General features: G+C 42.0%; 1 protein-coding gene across 1 annotated transcript in view; it reads right to left on the reverse strand.

The window, feature by feature from the left end:
- Positions 1-23068, reverse strand: part of LDB3 (LIM domain binding 3) — a 263258-nt gene that overhangs the window by 59108 nt on the left and 181082 nt on the right. Inside the window, exons 9-10 of the mRNA XM_073574869.1 lie at positions 11183-11196; positions 10723-10854 (exon numbers count right to left, since the gene is read on the reverse strand). Coding sequence (XP_073430970.1) covers positions 10723-10854; positions 11183-11196 — 146 coding nt within the window. The remainder of the gene's footprint in view (positions 1-10722; positions 10855-11182; positions 11197-23068) is intronic.

The raw sequence follows: 23068 nt of genomic DNA on the forward strand, positions 1-23068 counted from the left end.
TTATTTCTTTCATTCTTTGCCGTTGGGTTAGGGTTGGGCTTAGGGTTAGGGTTGAAGTTAGGTTTTTTCAAAAATAAAAAAATGATGCTTGCTACTTGTGTTTGCATCAGGTGCTCAGGTATACGCCGAGTATCATGGAGGCTCTAGTGACATGCTTGAGTCTTCATCTTACATGTTTTGCAGCTGTTAGACACCCGAAAACACCATGAGGGGATTGCCTGCCATACATGGGCAATCTACGCATGTTTTTGGCTGTGTAACAGTCACAAAGCATGCGAGATGGGGACTCGAGCATGTCACTCAGGCACCCTAGGCAAACTGGAGTAGCAAGCACTTGTGCTTGAGCGCTAATGACGTCATATTCAATGTGACTACCTATTATTATCAAATTCTGTGTAGTACTTTTGGGTTCAAAATTAGGGGGTTTCTGCTGTTTAGGCACCTTAGAGGCCCTGCAAATGTCACCTGCAATCTTTTTCAGTCAATTTGTGTTCTCCAATTCAAATATTTCTCCTTTCGTTCTGAGCCCTGCCGTTTGGTCAAACAGAAGTTTTTGACTACATATATATATGGTGTATTGCTGTGCTCGAAAGAAAGTGGGTAGGAAACTGTGTGGTCTATTTTAGGTATTAACTCCTGCAAAAATGAAAAAATTGTGGCTAAAGTATTTTAGATGTAATATTTAAATTATTATTTTTTCATTCCACTTTGCATCAATTCCTGTATAGCACGTGAAGGGTTAAAAAATTTCCAGACAACAGTTTTGAAGTATTTGACGGAGGCATTTTTTAAATTGTATCACATTTGGGGGGTTTCCAACATATAGGCCTCAAAATCTATTGAAATCTGAATAGGTCCCTAAAGAAATAAGTTTTGTAAATTTGTTAAAAAAATAAGAAATTGCTGCTAAACGTTTAATCCATCTAACATCCTAACTAAATAAAATTACTGTATTTTTCGGATTATAAGACTTTTTTCCCCCAAATTTGGGAGAAAATGGGGGTGCATCTTATAATGCGGATATACCTGCCGCAGTGGAGCAGGGTCCCAGGGTCGCTGCTGGAGGACCCAAGAGTGGCGCGTTGCCGCAGGCTGGGATGAGGGAGTGTTTCGATGTGTGCTGCTGCTGGTGAAATTGAATGCTGTGTTATGTAGTGCTGGGGGGAGCCCCCCACATAACCATTACTGGGATGCGGTGGCCTCCAGGAAAATGGCTGCCAAGAGCAGCGCATACTCAGATTGAGATCTCAGCAATGAGATCTCGTCCCAAGATCTCGGGAGATGAGATCTCAGCACCCGAGATCTCATTGCCGAGGTCTCAATCTGAGTATGTGCTGGCCCCAGCAGTCATTTTCCCGGAGGCCACCGCATCGCAGTAATAGATATTTGGGGGCTGCGGGCTTTCACAAAATGCCGGTGAAGCTCACGCACCACAGAGCACCATAGCCAGTGGCGGACATTGGAACACCCCCTCATCACAACCTGCGGCCTGCAGCAACGCACCACTCTTGCCTCCTCCAGCAGCAACCCTGGGACCCCGATTCACTGTGGCCACCACCCCAGGTAAGCAATAAGACGCATGGATTATAAGAGGCACCACCATTTTATTAAAAAAAGCATTTTTTCCCATTTTTCTCCTCAAATTTAGGGTGCGTCTTATAATCCGCAAAATGCATTTGAAAAATAATGCAGGTGTAAAATACACATATGGGAAATGTTTCTTAATTATTTTGCACAGCATGACTAACTGGGTTAAGGATATTTAGATTGAAAGTTTGAAAACATGGATTTTTGGATTTTTGTGATAACTCACCGTAAAATCCTTTTCTCTGAGACGCTCATTTGGGGGACACAGATACTGTGGGGACACAGATACTGTGGGTGTGTGCTTCTGCTGCTAGGAGGCTGACACTAAGTGAAAAAAGAGGTTAGCTCCTCCTCCGTCGTATACACCCTCGCCCCTATTGCGGGCGGAACTCAGTTTGGTGCCAAAGCAGTAGGAGGACAACAAAATCAGCCTTAATACAGGTACAACATGTCCAGAAAAGGACCACCGTTATATCACATAAATAAATGCGTATTAACTAAACAAAAACAGGGCCAACTGGCTAATAGGGTGGGTGCTGTGTCCCCCAATGAGCGTCTCGGAGAAAAGGATTTTACGTGTTTGAGTTATCACAAAAATCCATGTTTCTCCTTCACCTCATTGTGGGACACAGATACTGTGGGACATCCTAAATCAGTCCCTGGGTGGGAAAATTGACTCACTGATCCAAGCTACATGCAGCTCTTGTTTAAAAGGTGCGCCACCGCTGCTTGGAGAATCCTTCTACCCAGGCTCACATCTGCCGAGGCCTGAGCATGGATATTATAATGTTTGGCAAATGTGTGCAGGCTGGACCAGGTTGCTGCCTTGCAAACCTGTTCTGTCAAAGCCTGGTGCCGAAGCGCCCAAGAGGCGCCCACTGCCCGGGTAGAGTGTGCTCTGATCCCTGCTGGAATCGGCGTGCCTCTAATGCGGTAGGACTCCTGAATAGTCAAACGTATCCATCTGGCTATGGTTGATTTTGAGGCGAGTCCCTTCCTGTGCCCTTCGGGGAGCACGAACAGCGTGTCCGTCTGACGAAAGGGTGCCGTCCACGACACGTACCTCCGGAGGGCTCTTACCAGGTCTAACGTGTGAAGAGCCTTTTCCACAAGGTGCACCGGTGCTGGACAAAATGAAGGCAAAACAACATCTTCATTAATGTGAAAAGAGGAAACGACTTTCAGCAGAAAAGGAGGGTCTGGTCTGAGGACCACCTTATCCTTATGGAAAGTGAGGAACGGCGCTCGGCAGGATAGGGCCGCCAGCTCTGAAGCCCACCTGATGGAAGTGATGGCCACTAGGAACACCACTTTCCAGGAAAGGTACCTCAAAGAGATATCCTGAAGCGGTTCAAATGGAGCTTCCTGCAGAACACTTAGGACCATGTTAAGGTCCCAGGCGTCCATAGGCGCCTTATAGGGAGGTACCAAGTGGGAGACTCCCTGAATGAAAAGTCTTCACCTGCAAATTGGTAGCAATTCTGCGGTGGAACAGGACGGATAAGGCCGATATTTGTCTCCTGAGGGAACTTGGGGCAAAGCCCGAGTCTAATGCTCTACCGACTGAGCTATCCGGGCTCTCTAAGCCCGACTGGAGAAAAGCCAAGATGTTGGGGATCGAGAATCTCAGCGGAGAAACACTGTGGCCTCGACACCAAGCAAAGAACACCTTCCAGGTGTGGTGGTAAATTCGTGCTGAAGCAGGCTTCCGGGCGCTAATCATTGTAGCGACCACCTCGCTCCCGAACCCTGCCTGGGTTAGAATCCAAGATTCAACGGCCATGCCGTCGAACACAGGGTCCCTGAGTTCGGGTGGCAAATCGGCCCTTGAGACAGTAGATCTGGGCGCTCTGGCAGGCGCCAAGGAACGTCAGCGAGCAACCGTATTAGATCTGCGTCCCACGCTCGACAGGGCCAGTCTGGGGCCAGCAGAATCACCGGCACCCCTTCCGTCTTGATCTTTTTGACGATGCTCAGAAGTAGTGCCAGTGGGGGAAAGAGATATGGGAGGCGAAACTGGTTCCATGGCAGAACCAACGCGTCCACCGTGAATGCCTGCGGGTCCCTGGCCTGAGCGACATATGTGGGCACCTTGGCATTCACTCTGGAAGCCATCAGGTCCACATCCGGAACTCCCCACAGTTGACAAATCTGCTGAAAAACTTCGGGATGTAGAGACCACTCTCTGGATGCAAGACCCTGCCGGCTATGAAAGTCTGCCGCCCAATTTTCCATGCCCCGGGACGTGGACAGCCGAAATCACCGAGTGGTTTGCTTCGGCCCACTGAAGAATGAGCCCCACCTCGTGCTTGGTTGCTCTGCTGCGAGTGCCCCCTTGATGATTTATGTAAGCCACCGCCGTGGCGTTGTCCGATTGAATCCAGATGGGGCAGCCTGCTAGAAAGTAATGAAACTTCTGCAGAGCCAGCCAAATTGCTCGTATCTCCAATAAGTTGATCGGGAGGCGTGCCTCCTGTGGCGACCACCGTTCCTGGTTTGTGTGGTGACGAAACACGGCTCCCCCACCGAGGAGACTGGTGTCGGTTGTCATTACCAGTCAATGATCTGGGGGAAAAGGTTTCCCCTGGGCCAGAAAGGAACTGGTTATCCACCATCCGAGCGACTGCCTGACTTGAGAGGACAGTCGGCACTGCCGATCGAGCGTGAAAGGATTCTTGTCACAGGCTGACAAGAGGGCGTGCTGCAGGGGGTGAAGGTGGAACTGGGCGACAGGTATCGCTTCCATTGCTGCCACCATTTTCCCTAGAATCCTCATCCTGGATCGGATGGTATGAGGGACTGGTTGGCGAAGTGTCCGGACACCCTGCCAGAGAGCTAGTGCCCTTTTCTGAGGGAGAATTACCAACCCTCGGCAAGTGTCGAAGATCAGTCCTAGGAAGGAGATCCTCTGAGCTGGCACAAGAGATGACTTCTTTGCATTGCCAGCCATCCTAAGCGGGCAAGAGTATCTAGCGTGATATTGACCTTTTCCTCGCATGCCCATATTGACGGGCCTTTGACCAAGAGGTCGTCCAGATAAGGCAAGACGACTATGCCTCGAGAATGCAGTGTGGCCATGACAACTGCCATAACCTTTGTGAACACTCTGGGAGCCGTGGCTAGCCCGAAGGGTAGTGCTACAAACTGAAAATGTTGATCGCCGATGGTGAAGCATAGAAACCTCTGATGAGGAGGAAAAATGGGAATATGCATATATGCGTCCTGGATGTCTATTGAGGCCAAGTATTCTCACTGCTCCATGGCCGATATGACTGAACGGAGAGACTCCATCTGGAAATGTCTGATCCTGATGAATTTGTTCAGAGGCTTCAGGTCCAAAACAGGCCTGACAGACCCGTCCTTTTTGGGAACTGCAAAAAGGTTGGAATAGAACCCCTGAGCTCTTTCGTGTTACGGCACTGGAACAATGACTCCATTGTGCTGGAGTGATTTGATGGCTCCCAATAGAGCCCTTGCCTGGGTATCCACCCTGGGAAGCCGGGAAAGAAAAAACCGTCTTGGAGGATATCTGACAAATTCTATTTTGTAACCTGAGGCCACCAATTCCTTTCCCCATGTGTCATGAGCGACATTGACCCAGATGTGGTGAAACCAGAGTAAGCGGCCGCCCACCTTGCCGGTGTCGTCTGGTAAAGGCCTCGAGTCATTTGGCCGACGATCTTTGGGATCTGGATCCCCTCGATCTGGGCTGCTGAGTATGCATTCTCCCCAATGGGTTGGCTCTATATGAGACCTGTTGCTCCCTATACTGGTTGGGGCGGCCTGAGGCGGCGGAATTGCCCCTATCTCATCTTCATAGACGGTAAAAATAAAATAAAAAAAGGTCTGGGGAAAACGGTCCAGATATGTCCCACGGTGCGGGAGAGGATACGTGGAGACGATACTCAACACGTGCTCGCCCGTTGATGGTTTGGGGAGATCGGACCCTTTCAATAGGGTCCGTCGCCCCTGTCTCATCTTCATGGGAAAAGAAAAAAAAAAGAAAAAGTCTGGAGCAAAACCAGATGTGTGTGCCTCCATGGACACTAAGCAAAAAACTGAGTTCCGCCAGCAATAGGGGCGAGGGTGTATACGACAGAGGAGGAGCTGACCTCTTTTTTTCACTTAGTGTCAGCCTCCTAGCGGCAGAAGCATACACCCACAGTATCTGTGTCCCCCAATGAGGTGAAGGAGAAAATGCAATTTTTCTTCAAAATTTTATCCAAGATTGCAATATTTTCACAAACAAATGCAAATAATATTGAATAATTTTTACAGCTATCATGAAGTACATTATGTTATGAAAAAATATTCTCTGAATCACTGGGATCCGATGAAGCATCCCATAGTTATTACCACAGAAAGCACCACTGACACCAGGTCAGAATTGTAAAATTTGGCTTGGCCATTAAGGTCAAAATTTGCTTGGTATCTAAGGGGTTACGTGATAAAAAGTTAACATAGATCAGAATAATTGGAATTAAATTTGTCTGGTTGATTCATCCCTCCCAACAGTCACAGTTTCTCATGTGGCCCCTTGGGAAGATTATTTGCTCACCCCTGTTCTAAATCAACGTCAGGAATGGGGCAGTAAACTCAATGTAATGTAAAAAGCAGGTTAACTACTCTTACTTGAGGATTGGTGCAAGTACAGACAGCAGCACAAAGGAAAGCCCACTTTAGTAGAGTTAAGATCTGTTCACAGGGACTGAGGGGCGGCATGATACAACTAAAAATTAGTAAACTTTTACCGATCAGCAATCATTTGATTGTCTTCTTACACAGGCAGATCAAAATAAATGATGCGCACTGAGCAATCCATACTAGATTACTCTATGCACATAGGCTGGCATTGTGCTCGGCAGTGTGAGTTCTTCTTAGGCTAGGTTCACATTGCGTTTTGCAGTCCGTTCAACACATAACATTGACGGGCTGTGTTAACGGTATAACATAACGCGATCGCGTTATGCTATACCCGCTAGCGCAGATGATTCATCTGCGCTAGTGGTGACGGAGCCTCAGATGCTGCAGCCCGCGTCCGAAGCTCCGTCACTGAATGACGGCATGCGTCGCGATGCTCCACATAATGGGGGTCAATTGCAGCGTTAATGGACTGTGTTACACCGTGTTATACCGCGGTGTAACGCAGTCCGTCTAACGGACTGCCTAAACACAATGTGACCCCAGCCTTACACAGAACGATGCACCTCTGAAGTCAATTATTTTTGCGCTGCTCAATTTTGCTTGTTCATCCGGTGATCACCAGCATGCTTAGATAGCAAAATAATCATGATATAAGCTTTTTTCCAACACTTGTTCATGATTACCCTGCAGTGTAAATGTAGCTTTAGACAACAAAGTCCCCACCAGAGGTTCTCTAAATTTGTTGGAGCCCACAGCAGACATGGCAAAATGCCTATAATATTATATTTATTTACCAACTTTCCACATGTGCCGCATCAAAAAGTATCTTAAGGGACATTGATAATAATAATGGGAATATCTTTAGTGGTGTAGAGAGTTTTAGGATGTCATTAAATAGTAACTTCAGCAGTCTATGGTTATTAAGAGGTTAACAGTACATTCCATGGTGTTCCATGGTGCTCTACAGCGGATTAATGACACTATATCCTTGTTGGCCAAAAGCTAATACCTAATATTCTTGGTGGCTTGAGATGCGGAAGTTGTTAATGATATCGATTATGGTCTAGGAGAGAAGCATGTAAAGGGGGTCACATGATTTGGAGACAAGTTGACCTGTTCTGGCCTTTGGGATTTGCTAGGCCTGTGTCTTTTGCATTAGAGGAGTAGTGATGGCAGCAGTGTGGACTTGTCCACTGTGAGATTATAGATGAGCGGTAAGGGCAGGAGCAGAATGCCGTAAATTCTTTCATCCGAGAGAAGAGGGTCAATTGTGCCATTGACACACTGATCAAACGTTGATCAGACTTTGGTCACACTGTGATCACTGTTTGCTCCGAATTGATCAGATGAGGAAAAGATGAAATCTTCTCCATTCTGTCATTCAGTGGCAATTCGACTGCACTCAGATGTCATCCGATGGTTTCCACAGTTTTATCCGAGTATCTGGAAAAACTTGGGCATGCTGCAATTTTTTTCCACGAACAGACACTGTTCGAGGAAAACATTAGCCGTGTGCATGGCCCCAAAGACTAACACTGGTCTGGGATCCGATGTTTTGTTGAATTGCACTCGGACTGAAAATAAGCTCATGTGTACGAGGCCTAAAAGTTATATTTTATAGTTATACATTCACACTCTTTCTCCCTTCTTTCCCCTTCCTTATACACAACTGTCATGTGATCACACCTTGAATGAGTTTCATGTTCCCATAGAATTGTTGTTTCGAGTTGTCAAAGATCTTCTATCACTTGCTTCAAATATATGGGGTTGTACGCCACCTAGTGGAAGTATCTGGAACAATGTAGCAGAAGATATTCCGGGCCAGATACAAAATGACCCATTGTGTTGTAGCATTTTAAAAAGTGTCAATGTGTTACAAAATGCCACACTGACAAATTCTTCAGCCTTTAATCTGCCCTAAGAGCATGGTGGTGATTGCTTGTTGTAACTCAGCATAATATTTCACTGCACTTGTGCCGACACCATAGCCCACAGGAACCAGCTGTAATTTAACACGACCCCAATATGATGTGGTACATCGTTTATCCCATGTGACGCTGTGATCACAAGGAGTGGTCTCCTTACTACTTGATCATTAGCCGTATCTACTTTTAGGCTGGAGTCACACACATCGTCTAAAAAATCGGTCCGTTTTTGATGGACCACAATCGCACAAATGTTTCATGAACAGTGATCTGTATGTCGTCCGATTTTCATGCGAGGATGCGATTTTCTCGCATTTGAGTGTCCGTTTGACATCCGTCTGGGGAGATTTTGTCAGCGGCTTGCAAAATGGACAAATAATGGATCCCAATGGCAGGTTAAACCCAAACGAAAGAATAGATATATACACATAGATTATATATATGCGTATATACATGTCATTGAGACACACATATATATATATTTATATTTCATAGAGTTCTACATAGCAGAATAGCCGCTAATTCAATTGCAGGCATCTGTAAAGTCAATAAAAAACCCGACATGAAATGACACATGGTTTACAAACAGTAAACCACTTCATTTCATTTTTTTTTTATATGTCCCTGACTAATAATTAGATTAGGGTTTGTGTGCAGAATTTGGGACATGTAGGTGTTAAATTAAGGGGTTAATTCATTGAAAAAAATTGCGTGGGCTCCTGCGGCAATTCCTCAGCAAGAGAGGGTGTATTGGGACATTTTTCCTTGGTAGGGATATCAGGGATATCAGGGAAAGCAGCCACCGTTGAATGAGGGTGCCATACCACAGAAACTAAGGGTGCCAGTACTGTCAGGCAGGACTCAGTATAGTGACCTAGTAGGACCCACTATTTTTCCTTATTTTCTGACTTAGGGGTACTTCATACTAAGCGAGATCGCTAACGAGATCGCTGATGCGTCACCGATTTTGTGACGCATCAGCTCTCTCGCCTGTGATCTCGCTGTGTGTGGCATGCATCAGCGACCGGCCCCCCCGCCGGGTATCGCTGATCGTGCAGGAATGTCCTGGGCCATTTTTTGATTGTTGGTCTCCCGCTGGCCAGCACGCATCGCTGCATGTGGCAGCGGGAGACCAACGATCAGCGAGCTCCCAGCGCTGTAAGCAGACACTGGGAGCTGGTAACTAGGGTACATAGAGGGTAACTAAGCACCGCGCACCCTTAGTTACCTGCTGTTTACCTTGGATACCAGCTCCCAGCGCGAGCGACGCGCGCTTAGTTACCCGTTATTTACCCTGGTTACCAGTGTCCTCGCTGGTCCTGATCGCTGGTGAGTCTGCCTGTTTGAGAGCTCCCCAGCGATCATGTAGCGACGCACCAGCGATCCTGACCAGGTCGTATCTTTGTCGGGATCGTTTAGTGTAACGGGACCCTAAGACCCACTCCCTTTATATGTGTGTTTTTAATTGGTAACAATTTGGAACATGATTTTAGCTTTGTTTAATTAAAAGTTATATTTTAGGGGTCCCTATTTTTTTGTATGGTTTCTCACTTGTTATTAGTGACTCTCACGTATTTTGATATTTGGTTTTGCTCAGCATTCTGACCACTGCTACATCTACAGCACCAAGCAGCCCAGTAAGTGATATATCCCTGGAATCAGGATTTCTGCCCCTACATCATACTGCTCTCAGACTACAAAGCAAAAACCTGCTGACACATTCCCTTCTAATGTCATAGAGTGGCGTGCAGCCATGACCCTTGCTTACGAGTCAGAATTAAAAGCTACATTTTTGGCTGGTCTTGGCTTCCCCTGGCAAAATCTGCTGTTTTTTATGGTGTCAGATGCCAGACCCTGCATCATGGAGTTGTGTGAGGACTTGTTTTTTGTGCTGAGCTATAGTTTTTATTGATAACATGTTGCAGTACATATATGATATTTTGATCACTTTTTATTTAATTTTTGAGTGCAATTGGGCTGAGTGAAGAACCGCAAATCCAGCTAGGGCTTATCCCTGGTGTTATGAACAGATGACGGCCATTACAACTGGTTTCTGACCTGTAAGGAGTGGGCAAAGCTCTTGAGCTCGCTCTATGCACGCACAACCTTATCAAGAAGTTCATAGCAGAATGTGCGAAGGGGTTAAACACTCCCACATATCAGCAATTTCAACATGGCAGCAAATCAGTGGCTGACAATGTCCTGCGCTTCTAACACTTCCTATGGATGTCCAAAGTTTGTCCAAGAAAAGTTTGAGCAAAGTAGCCCATTAGCGACCACGTTATGCCAGCCCCGGGAGACCTGGTGCTGACATTGCTGGAATGGTACAGATGCAGAAGGTATCTCTTATTTCTATTTTCCCCTGGGGAATATAGTATGTAAGAAGTGGTTGTCCGAGTGGTGGACAATTTTTCATTTCTGACATGTTCTGTTTCATGTGTCATTTGCAATAGATGGTAAAAAATCCTATTGTCTGTTCTGACCTCGGCTTCACACTGTCTTTAATGAACAGAACAGCAATTACATGAGCATTATTGCAGAATATAATGATCCTGTGCCACCGTACCTTGGCTTGGTTGGTAAACAGATGGTTTGATACTTGCAGTAGTTACTACTCGGGGCTTGGCAGCTGGAGCTGAAGGCTCATTGTACCCTCCATAAGGTGTGGGACCTTTGGCAGCAGTGACTGAAGAATAAGCTTGGCTAGTAGAACTGAAAGCAAATAAGAATATTCATTATAACATGTAATAGTATTGGATATGAAGTCCACAGATGTCCACCAGTTATCAGAAAACTTAGCAGTTGCCTGGGTAGTTGGTTGCATATGGCTCCTATTTTAAAAAGGACCTATCACTTCTGAGAAAAACACAAAAAGGGCCAGAAGATGATAGAAAAAGTGGCAAGATTTTTCCCAAATAAATGTCATTAGCAAATCAGATAATTCCCCTTAGTATAACAACCACATTTGGATATGACTTTAGAGGTGACTTATTGACATATTTTTCCTCTGCAATGCATGGACAAACTGGACAAACTGGGTCTAGAAGTGCTTCTATCTCCATTCTGGCTCTTATTAATAGTTGTTCCCAATTGAATTAGCGCCTCTATGATGTCCATACCCTTGAATAGAGAATATGAACAGGGGTTATATTTATAAGGCAACCCTTTTAAGAATATGAGATTATCTCTCTTTAGAGGTGATTAATATGAGGGTAGTAGTGAAAAGGGTTATTCTCAACTTGTGTCTTCAGCAGCACACAGTTTTCCAGTCTCTTCACTGCATTGCTGCTTGGGGGCAGGCACTCCCTCTGGAGTGACATTTTTGGTTCAATAGCTTCATCCTAATGCTGAGTTGAACTGATACCAGCAATTTGGTCAGCAGCTGACAGGGACAGGAAGGTGACTAGCTGTCAAACTGTTATATAGAAATCAGTGGTCTGGTGAGAGGTGGCAGGGATATCACGAGTCAACTCTTTAGCCTGGAAACTGCCAAAAGTGCAGAACTGATAACAGCAGCTAAGTCAGGGGCTGACATAGAAAAGGAGGTGAACATCTGTTTAATGGCTAAATATAATGGGTTGGCAAGAGGTGGATAGCAGATCTAGAGTTAACGCCTCAGCTCAGAATATAACTACTGTGCCTACTCAGCCAGACTCTAGTGGTCAACCTCCTTGGCAACAAGCTGTATACTATGTAAGATAACAGCTCTCATTGCAGGAGAATGACAGCAGATAGAAAAAGCAAGTCAAATGCCGACTGATTTGATTTTTTTCATGCTGTGTAACTAATGAAAGCAATTTTAATAACAGGAGACTACCCTTTTAACCATTAATCATTGCAATAAAATCTACTAAAACTGTATGCAAATCACATTTAGCTCATGCAAACTAATAAATCAAGATACTACACTACTCTACTTCATAGATATTAGATACTATATAGGACCACATACTACGATACTACAATAGCTTTATCATATTTAACACACACTTCAACAAATAATGAGTTGTGACAAGTCTCACAAAGAACTTTTCATTAGTATTTCACACATTTATTTGGACACAAATACCTTATTTTAGACTGGAAGCTGGAAGAAAAGGAGGCTTGCTGATGAAGGCTGAAAAAAAGCAAGTGTTCACCTTTGTTACATTATAGTGATGACCCATACACATAAGTCTTGACCCTTACCACGTCTCCTCATTGGGTCTTTATCATACATAATACATTTTCAATCTGCTTTGTGTAAGTCTCTGCATTAGAGGTAGCCACAAAAAAACAACCTAAAGCCAATGACTGCATCTAGCTGAAAGAATGTCAAATTCTGTTACTTTTTAGGTTTAATCAAGCTATCAATGATATGCACATGGCTATGGCATTTAGTACGTTAATTTTGATGCTTGTCAACTTTCCTATTCCATTTTTGTATTAAGGGAATGAAAAAAAAAGATTTTTTTTCCCAACATTTAAAAAAATAGTATGCCTCTAGAAATCTTAAATAACATTTACACAATATTTTAAATCTTTAAAATCATTTGTCTGAAAAACCATATATGTTGCCACCGATCCACCAAACTGCTGCACGACCAGCTCTACCCTCGCCTACTGTATCCTCACCCATCCCGTTGTAGATTCTGAGCCCTCGCGGGCAGGGTCCTCTCTCCTCCTGTACTAGTTGTGGCTTGTATTGTTTTAGATTACTGTACTTGTATGTATTATGTATACCCCTCCTCACATGTAAAGCGCCATGGAATAAATGGCGCTATAATAATAAATAATAATAATAATATTCAAAATAATATGTATTAATGCTACATTTCTGTATAATGGAGGCAGGAAACACACATACAGTTTTTGGTGCAGTTTTGGAGATATATTTTTGATTCAAAGGCAAAGAGTGGATTAAAAAGTAATGGGGAATATAAAGGAAAGAGTTATACTAACTGTATTTAGAAGAGAAAACAGTTCTGAAAACAACACTTTCTAACACGTGTCTTTCGAGCTTTATGGTGACATTGTTTTCAATGACAAAATTGTGCATTATGCCGAATACCGTGATATATGGCCTTTGGATTGAATCACATGCAGTTTTGAAGCAGTTTTTGAGGCAGTTTTTCATACAGTGTCTTAATCTCTATTTTTCATTTTTAGTTTTTTCCTTGCCTTCTTCCAAGAGCCATAATTTTTTAAATTTTCCATCAATATATCCATGTGAGATCAGATCAGCTGTTATATGGAGGGAAAGATGCGGGCACAGCACTGGAGCCCTATTAAAGGCAGAGACATGACCAATGACGTACCTATAAGTCATTGGTTGTGAAGGGGTTAAGCTAAACATAGGAGTGGATACAAGGTGGATAAGTATCAGAATATTTTTTAAACTTTTCAATCTTTTTAGAACTACTTCTGACTTTAGCACAAAAAGATGCCTGATAAACTGCCAAGAAATCCACATGAATGATTGCAGCCTATGACATTAAGAAATAGAGTAATCATAAGAAGTCCAATCATAACCATCAATGGTTGGGGTAAACGTTGATGAAAAGTCCTACTTTAAAGATAATTTTCAAATAGAAGCAAAAGAACCACATTGAACCTTAGCCGTCCTGCTGTACTGACTCAGTAATTAAACCATGTTTGGAGATTTGTTAGCCAAGACAGAATGGTTTGGTGGGATGATCCATGATCTTTTGACCCATTTGGGGCTATTTTCTCACTTCTTGTTCTTGTTAAAAAATGCATTTTTTCTGCGAAGGTCTGATGATGGGATTCACCACTAGATGGGCACGTGCTCTCCAAGTGCCTCAATGCCCTTGAGACCAGTCAATGCACCTAAACCAGCAATGACAATGTTTCTTGCCGCTGAAGCCTTAGTACACGTCATTTGAAACTTTGCCCTAAGCATAAAATTACTACAGTTTAACATAATATTGTACTGGAAGTTTTGAGATAACATTGAGCCGGGGATGCAAATCATACTAATGTAGGGAGTGGGAACACTGGTTTAATGTAGGTGCAATGATCTGTAGATCGAATTTTGTGTCTTAACCCAAAACGACAAAGAATTGCTTCCATCAGACGTCTGAGTTTTGTCCAAGGCATTTGGCTAATTGTCGGCATCGTTCACCTAACAATGTCATGTGAGCGCAGCAGAGAATCAAAGCCAGCACAGCTGAAACAGTACCGGTGCTGGAGATAAGTATATGCTTATTTTATATTAAACTGGGGAATACAGTATTTAATAAGGGGTTGTCCAAGGTGTTAGCAACCCCTTTAATCTCAAAAATGATACATTTGGGAGCTGTCTCTCTAAGACATGTTTTTCATACATTAATGATTCTCATATTCTCATCTGATTTTCCCTGCAGCATCAGAATGCTGAATGATACATTATGGGGCTCATGTCTGCTAATAAGAATGCTAGTGTTTGCTAGTTGCTCCGCAGTCTGGGAAACACTCTAGTGTGTTGGAAATTATCACAGACATGGGTTGTCTTGTCTTTAAAGGGGTTTTCCCAATAACAAAGTACATTTTAATCATTAGATCTTGGAAGAACAATAAATTCCACAATTGGATGTGTTAAATAAAATGTTCCTGTGCTGAGATAATCTTATAAATGTGTCCCTGCTGTGTACTGTGTAATGGTTGTGTCTGACAGTACAGGGTCATAGTCTGATCATACTACATCAACTGGCCAGGGGAGGAAGGAAAAGAGAGTATACAGACATTACGTGCGGAATCACAGTTGATTCTTTTTGTGAGGGAAAACATTTCCCTGCCTGTTTTTAAGCAATAGTTTACCTCAAAGAAAGAATCAGCTGTGATCCCATGCTGTAATGTCGGTATACTCTCTTGCGTCTTCCCCTGCCCAGGGGATGTGCTATGATCAGACCATGTTCCTGTACGGTCATGCACAGCCATTACACAGTGCACAGCAGGGACACATTTATAAGATTATCTCAGCACTAGTGTTGAGCGATACCATCCAATATCATGAAGTATCGGATCGGATTAGATACCGATACCGGAAACCCATGCAAGTCAATGGGGCACAAATATCGGAATTAAAATAAACCCTTTCTTTACTTGCACATCCAGTTCGGGAGGGGGGAAGAGTGTGGGCGGTGCGTGGGCGGACACTGTGCGTGTCTGTGTGTGCGGGCGGGGTCTGTATGGGACTCTCGAGGGTCTGAGCGGGCCTGCCGGGGGTCTGTGCGGGCCTGCCGGGGGTCTGTGCGGGCCTGCCGAGGGTCTGTGCGGGCTGCCGGGGGTCTGTGTGGGCCTGCCAAGGGTTGTGTGTGTGTGCGGGCATTGTCCGATGGGACTACAAGTCCCATCTGGCTATGCCTGCTACAATGACAGTGATTGACACATTAGCCAATGATGGGACAGTAGTAGTCCCATCATCCGGCTAATGTGTTGAATGTAAAAAAAACCCATACATACTACATACATACTACATATATACTACATTCATACAACATACATACTACATACTACATACTTACTACATACATACTACACACATACTACATATATACTACATTCATACAACATACATACATACATACTACATATATACTACATTCATACAACATACATACATACTACATACATACTACATATATACTACATTCATACAACATACATACATACTACATAATACATACATACTACATATATACTACATTCATACAACATATATACAACATACATACATACTACATACATACTGCATATATACTACATTCATACAACATACATGCATACATACTACATACATACTACATATATACTACATACATACTACATTCATACAACATGCATACATACTACATAATACATACATACTACATTCATACAACATACATAAATACTACATATATTCTACATATATACAACATACATACATACTACATACATACTACATATATTCTACATTCATACATACTACATATATACTACATATATACTACATTCATACAACATACATACATACTACATACATACTACATATATACTACATTCATACAACATACATACTACATATATACTACATATATACTACATTCATACAACATACATACATACTACATATATACTACATTCATACAACATACATACATAGTACATACTACATACATACTACATACAATACATTCATACATTCATACAATGCATACATATAGACATACAGTACATATAACATAGAGTACATACTCACCATCACTTGTCACTTTGATCCCCAAAGCCAGTGTCATCTGTAAAAAATATTAAAATAACAAACAAGCAATATACTCCCTGATCCGCAGAAATCCACGAGTTTCCCACGACAAACTCCCGTGGAGAACAGCAGCATCAGCTGATGCGACCGCTCTCTAGGGGCACCAGGAATACAATGACGGGAGGTAGGTATCGTTCCGCACTGTATTCCTCTGCCACTGTAAAAAATAGTCCCTAGTCTCACTTTTGGCATTGCTGTATGAGAAAGTTCCCACGCAGCTTTTGCCATAAAGTGAGACCAGTGAACTATAGTAACCGCTCAGTGATGCACTGCAGGAGATCGTCGTGGGACACTCGTGGATTTCTGTGGATCAGGGAGTATATTGGTTGTTTATTATTTTAATATTTTTTACAGTGAGATGACACTGGCTTCGGGGATCAAAGTGACAAGTGATGGTGAGTATGTACTCTATGTTATATGTACTGTATGTCTAAATGTATGTATTGTATGAATGTATGAATGTATTGTATGTAGTATGTAAGTAGTATATATGTTGTATGCATGTTGTATGTATGTTGTATGTATGTAGCATGTTGTATGTATGTTGTATGTATGTAGCAAGTATGTAGTATGTATGTATGTTGCATGTATGTAGTAAGTATGTAGTATGTATGTTGTATGAATGTAGTATATATGTAGTATGTATGTAGTATGTAGTATGTATGTTGTATGAATGTAGTATATATGTAGTATGTATGTAGTATGTATGTATGTTGTATGAATGTAGTATATATGTAGTATGTATGTTGTATGAATGTAGTATATATGTAGTATGTATGTAGTATGTAGTATGTATGTATGTTGTATGAATTTAGTATATATGTAGTATGTATGTATGTATGTTGTATGAATGTAGTATGTATGTATTATGTAGTATGTATGTATGTTGTATGAATTTAGTATATATAGTATGTATGTATGTTGTATGAATGTAGTATATATGTAGTATGTATGTATTATGTAGTATGTATGTATGTTGTATGAATTTAGTATATACGTAGTATGTATGTAGTATGTATGTATGTTGTATGAATGTAGTATATATGTAGTATGTATGTATTATGTTGTATGAATGGAGTATATATGTAGTATGTATGAAGCATGTATATATGCTGTATGAATGTAGTATATATGTAGTATGTATGTATATGTATGAATGTAGTATATATGAAGTATGTATGTTGTATGAATGTAGTATATATGTAGTATGTATGTATGTATGTTTTTTTTTTTTTACATTCAACACATTAGCCGGATGATGGGACTACTACTGTCCCATCATTGGCTAATGTGTCAAACACTGTCATTGTAGCAGGCATCGTCCGATGGGACTTGTAGTCCCATCGGACGATGCCTGCACACACACACAACCCCCAGCAGGCCCGCACAGACCCCCAGCAGGCTCGTACAGACCCCCGGTAGTCCCGCACAGACCCCCGGCAGGCCCGCACAGACCCCCGGCAGGCCCGCACAGACCCCCGGCAGGCCCATACAGACCCCCGGCAGGCCCATACAGACCCCCGACAGGCCCGTACAGACAACCAGCAGCCCGCACAGACCCCCCAGCAGGCCCGCACAGACCCCCGGCAGGCCCGCACAGACCCCCGGCAGGCCCGCACAGACCCCCGGCAGGCCCGCACAGACCGCGCATCATGATGACATCATTTCAGCAGCCAATCACAGCCATGCCATTAGTTAACATGACTAACACAACTGGCTGATAGCATTATGGGAACTTCCTATTCCGGTATTCGATATTGGAAAAATATCGGTACTCGGTATCGGAATTCCGATACCGCGAATATCGGCCGATACCCGATATTTGCGTTATCGGAATGCTCAACACTTCTCAGCACAGGAACATTTTATTTAAACACATCCAATTGTGGAAATTATTATTATTCCAAGATTTATGAATTATAATGTTGATTAAAATTAACTTTGTTCGTGGGCAAACCCCTTTAAATTAGTGTACAAGTAGCTATACTCACATTTGTAAAATAACTGTTGAAAATGTACTTATAATTTACATTTAAAGGGACTGTCAGCACAGAATGACTGTTCAAACCAAGCTCAGTGTAGCATTGCATAGCCAAATGTTTCAGTGCACCTTCCCACCTGCTTGTTTTCCGTATATCTTCACCCCTTTTGAGCTCTAGCAAGCCAGGGCTGGAAATCAAAGAAGAAGGGGTGGACATAGAGGGAAAACAAGCAGATGAGAAGGTGCACTTAATCATTTGGCCATTCAATGATGCACTGAGAGTCTCTTTAAGGTTGGGATCACACATGCGAGAAACACGGCTGAGTCTCGCATGTTAATATCCGGCACTGCCGCCGGCACTCATATCAGAGCGTGCAGCCGCATACAATACATGCAGACGCACGCTCAGCTCCCGAGTGCCGGTGGCAGTACCGGGTATTAACATGCGAGACTCGAACGTGTTTCTCGCATGTGTGATCCCGGCCTAACACTTGTGAAATATTTAGTAAAGGATCGTAATATTAAACACCTCTCTAATAAAATGTTAACTTTTGATTAGTGAGTCAAGATGTGAATGTTTCTCTTCAGGTTTGATCTTTTTTTTAAGAAATGAACAACATATGAACACTTAATGTGGACTTAAGTAATGGAGTAATGATAGAATTAGAGTGACGGAAACTATAGTTACTTACAGAATAGATGACACCAGCAGCGTTGTTAGCCATTATTACTAAGCAATGGAAGAGCAAGCTCAGTTCTCCACATGATGTCGGAAAGCACCAGGAGGAGCACACCAATACTGAGGAATGATATACTCCACTCAAAACCTATAAGCGCTTGCAAGGCGATGAATCGCTTTGAACTCTTTAAAGGGAAATTATCACTTTCATAGAGCAAAAGTGTGTAATGTCATATGATTTTAAAAGAACAAAGTATCATTTTATTTGTAAAAGACATCATGGAAAGTTAGAGACTAGACCCCTGTTTTGTACTCCACCTGTGGCTATAAAGAGAGCTTCTCACTCTGGGCTACCTGCCCTTCCTATGCGCTAGGTGCATAGCTCGCTCTTGTAAATGGGATCTGTACTTTCTAAATGTAAAACTTAAATTAGTAACTTAGACCAATAAATCACAGTTTGTGACTCCCTAAGTCCCTATTACTATAACAGTATGCTTGATAAACAAGCCAGGTGTAGTAAAATATTGTAACGATGTAGATATTTGTATTTAGCCATTAAAATTAAGCAAAATATTAGTCTAAAAAAGCCTTACCATCAGATAAAAATCATATAGTCATAAAGTGATAATTTCCTTTTAACCTTTGTCTGACAACAGAGTGATCAGTGACAACATAAGAAGAGCAGCACCCATGTGCACACTGTCAACTCCTCGTCAGACCATGGGTGAAGAGTTGATGACCTCTCGGCACTGAATGAAGTTAATAACCAGCCAGCTTATGTAGCTGTACCTCTGATACACTTTTCTTGGTAGGTTTGAGAGACCAATTCTTTTGTATACACCAGTTCTTTTGGGTATGATTCTCTTCTTGAGCAGAGGTGAAGTAGTGAATATAGGAGTAATAGAAAGGGCTTCCAAGGCTGGTGGCAGCATGGGAGACTTATATTTGTGTCTTCCCGTTGAAACAATTGAATGGGAAGAAAAGGAACATGTCAGGATATATAAAATCTGCTTTTTGAGAATGAAATGTTAGATATTGACCTAAAATTGGTGAAATGTTTAGGCCATTAAATGTGAAACGTAATACTTTTACATCTTTTATATAGGGAGACCTAAGCAAATATCGTCATTGGGTATTTCTTTAAGCAGATCTGTTACCAGATTTCACAATATAAACTGTATACATTTTTTAAATAGACGTCTTAGACCTGACAAAACTGGTGTAGTTACTTTTAAAATCCATGTCAAAATACCTGCTCAGCCCTATTTTGAAAGTAGGCATTTTATGAGCCCAACTGAAGAGTGAAAGACCTCATAAATCCAAGTGTTTTCAATCTCTACCCACCCAGCCTGTTTCAAAAGCAGTTTAAGCGGGCACCATCAATAAATAGTACAGAAACATAACCTACTGGGATCACCAAATTTACATAGAGATACTATAGATTCTGAATAGAAGAAAGACTATGCAAAGAAATAATTTAGGATCACCACACTAATAACTAGTAATTGTGAAAAAATCATAAATTTTTATTGTACATCAGGTCATGAAACACTACACACAGTAAAAACATTTAAAAACAAAGCAAGGGACTATAGCAGACAAGAGGTCCCATAGTCCACAATATGTCCACCAACTGCCTGTGCAATATACAGATAACACATAGATTACTATTTAGTAGTAGTATGCTGCTGGTTGTTCCATTTAGGTAAGACCATAGGTTATGTAGAGCAAAACCCGATACACAGTGGTTATAGTATACTCAGGTAGAGTGTAATATCATATCAAGCATAATACCTGAATAAATGACCACACAAAGATTATGTTTAATCCTAATAGTCAGTGGCTCTAGCAGATCAAAGGTGAAGTACTAAGAGATGCACTAGCCCTGATTAAAGTATAGCTATACATCACCATTTCCCTGTCAGGGTAAGTATCAGAGTCCTGTCACCCAGTCATCTCAGTCAGCAGTCAGACAGGCAGCCCATCAGGTGGCATAGAGAAACCCACGCGTTCCGACACACAAGGTGTCTTCCTCAAGGTCTTGAGGAAGACACCTTGTGTGTTGGAACGCGTGGGTTTCTCTATGCCACCTGATGGGCTGCCTGTCTGACTGCTGACTGAGATGACTGGGTGACAGGACTCTGATACTTACCCTGACAGGGAAATGGTGATGTATAGCTATACTTTAATCAGGGCTAGTGCATCTCTTAGTACTTCACCTTTGATCTGCTAGAGCCACTGACTATTAGGATTAAACATAATCTTTGTGTGGTCATTTATTCAGGTATTATGCTTGATATGATATTACACTCTACCTGAGTATACTATAACCACTGTGTATCGGGTTTTGCTCTACATAACCTATGGTCTTACCTAAATGGAACAACCAGCAGCATACTACTACTAAATAGTAATCTATGTGTTATCTGTATATTGCACAGGCAGTTGGTGGACATATTGTGGACTATGGGACCTCTTGTCTGCTATAGTCCCTTGCTTTGTTTTTAAATGTTTTTACTGTGTGTAGTGTTTCATGACCTGATGTACAATAAAAATTTATGATTTTTTCACAATTACTAGTTATTAGTGTGGTGATCCTAAATTATTTCTTTGCATAGTCTTTCTTCTATTCAGTACCCACCCAGCCTGCTGACTGGAGCTTTGTCTTGTGTCAGATCCCAGCAGCAGGGTAGGAGGGACAGTGAGGAACTTGTCAATTCCAAAAGTGATTATACAGATATTCTATCATGGGTTTTCTAAGTAAGTAAACCAGTCTCATCAGGTATGAGGGATTATGAAATTTATAATTTTAAGACTGGTGATGGATTTTCTTTAATATTCTGGAGTAAACATATTATTTGGTGTTGTGCCCTAACTTCACAAATATCTGGTTTCCCACCTATTTTAAAATGGAGGACCATGGTATCTTCCCTCTATTTCACCCACATGTTCAAGCTGGCAAGTGGTTCAGCTTTCTTCTAGATCATGGAACTAACTGAGCTATCTTCCCCAGCTCTTTCCTTATGTTTTACTTACATGGAGTGCACATGCGTGACCACTGCCTAAAATGTGTGGAGGACTCAGAGGTCCTTAAATGTTGTGAAAAAGAAAAGACCAGGTACAATTTGATTTGCAGAATAGAGCTGTAGTCCTGATGACAATACCTTGAAACAGATATTGGTGTTTTGGTTTAAATGCCTCTAACCGAAATAAAAAAAGATTGTAGAAGATGTTGTGGTTCTGAGTGAGTACTAGCTTAGAAATAACAACAGTAATTTACATTTGTTGAGGAATGTAATGTGTCTTTTTGAATTCTGTTAACCTGAAAAAACATTGTTAACATATTTTTTGTTTTGCATGAGCACCTGGAATGTCAAAATGAAATTAGTATAAAATGCCCCTTCCCATCTACAGCGTTTCTGGTAGAAAATCCTAGAAGGGAAATGTAAGTCATATCATAGAAAATATATCTGATGTAAAAAAGAAGAAAATAATTCTGAAAGGTTATGGTAGATTCTGTGAAACCAATTGTTCATATTGACATGTTAGAACGTTTGAATGACCTTCTAATCTTAAACATAAAATACCCAAATTTACAGATTTTCCAGCAAATTTAAATTGGTTTCCTTTTCTCCTTAAGGGCTCATTCAGTCAAGCATATTTTACAGAAGTATGCTATATGAATAAAAGTCAGACAGCACACTGACCGATGTGATTTAGTAGGGCAGTTCGGATAACAGTTTTTTGACATGGATCCAGTAGCATGCACTATTCTCTTTTGTATATCGGATGAAACTTGCAGATGGTCCTATACAAAACATCTGTATTGAATCTGATTTTTATGGAAACATTGCAATTATTAACCTAGCAAACTGTATTTCATCATGTACATATTAAACTGTTGATGTATAAATATGGATGCCACACAGATGTTGCACATATGTCACACTGAAAAACGTAAAATACAGACA

Source organism: Dendrobates tinctorius, unplaced genomic scaffold (assembly GCF_039654945.1).
Source record: "Dendrobates tinctorius isolate UK_male_01 unplaced genomic scaffold, ASM3965494v1 ptg000040l, whole genome shotgun sequence".
Lineage (NCBI taxonomy): Eukaryota > Metazoa > Chordata > Amphibia > Anura > Dendrobatidae > Dendrobates > Dendrobates tinctorius.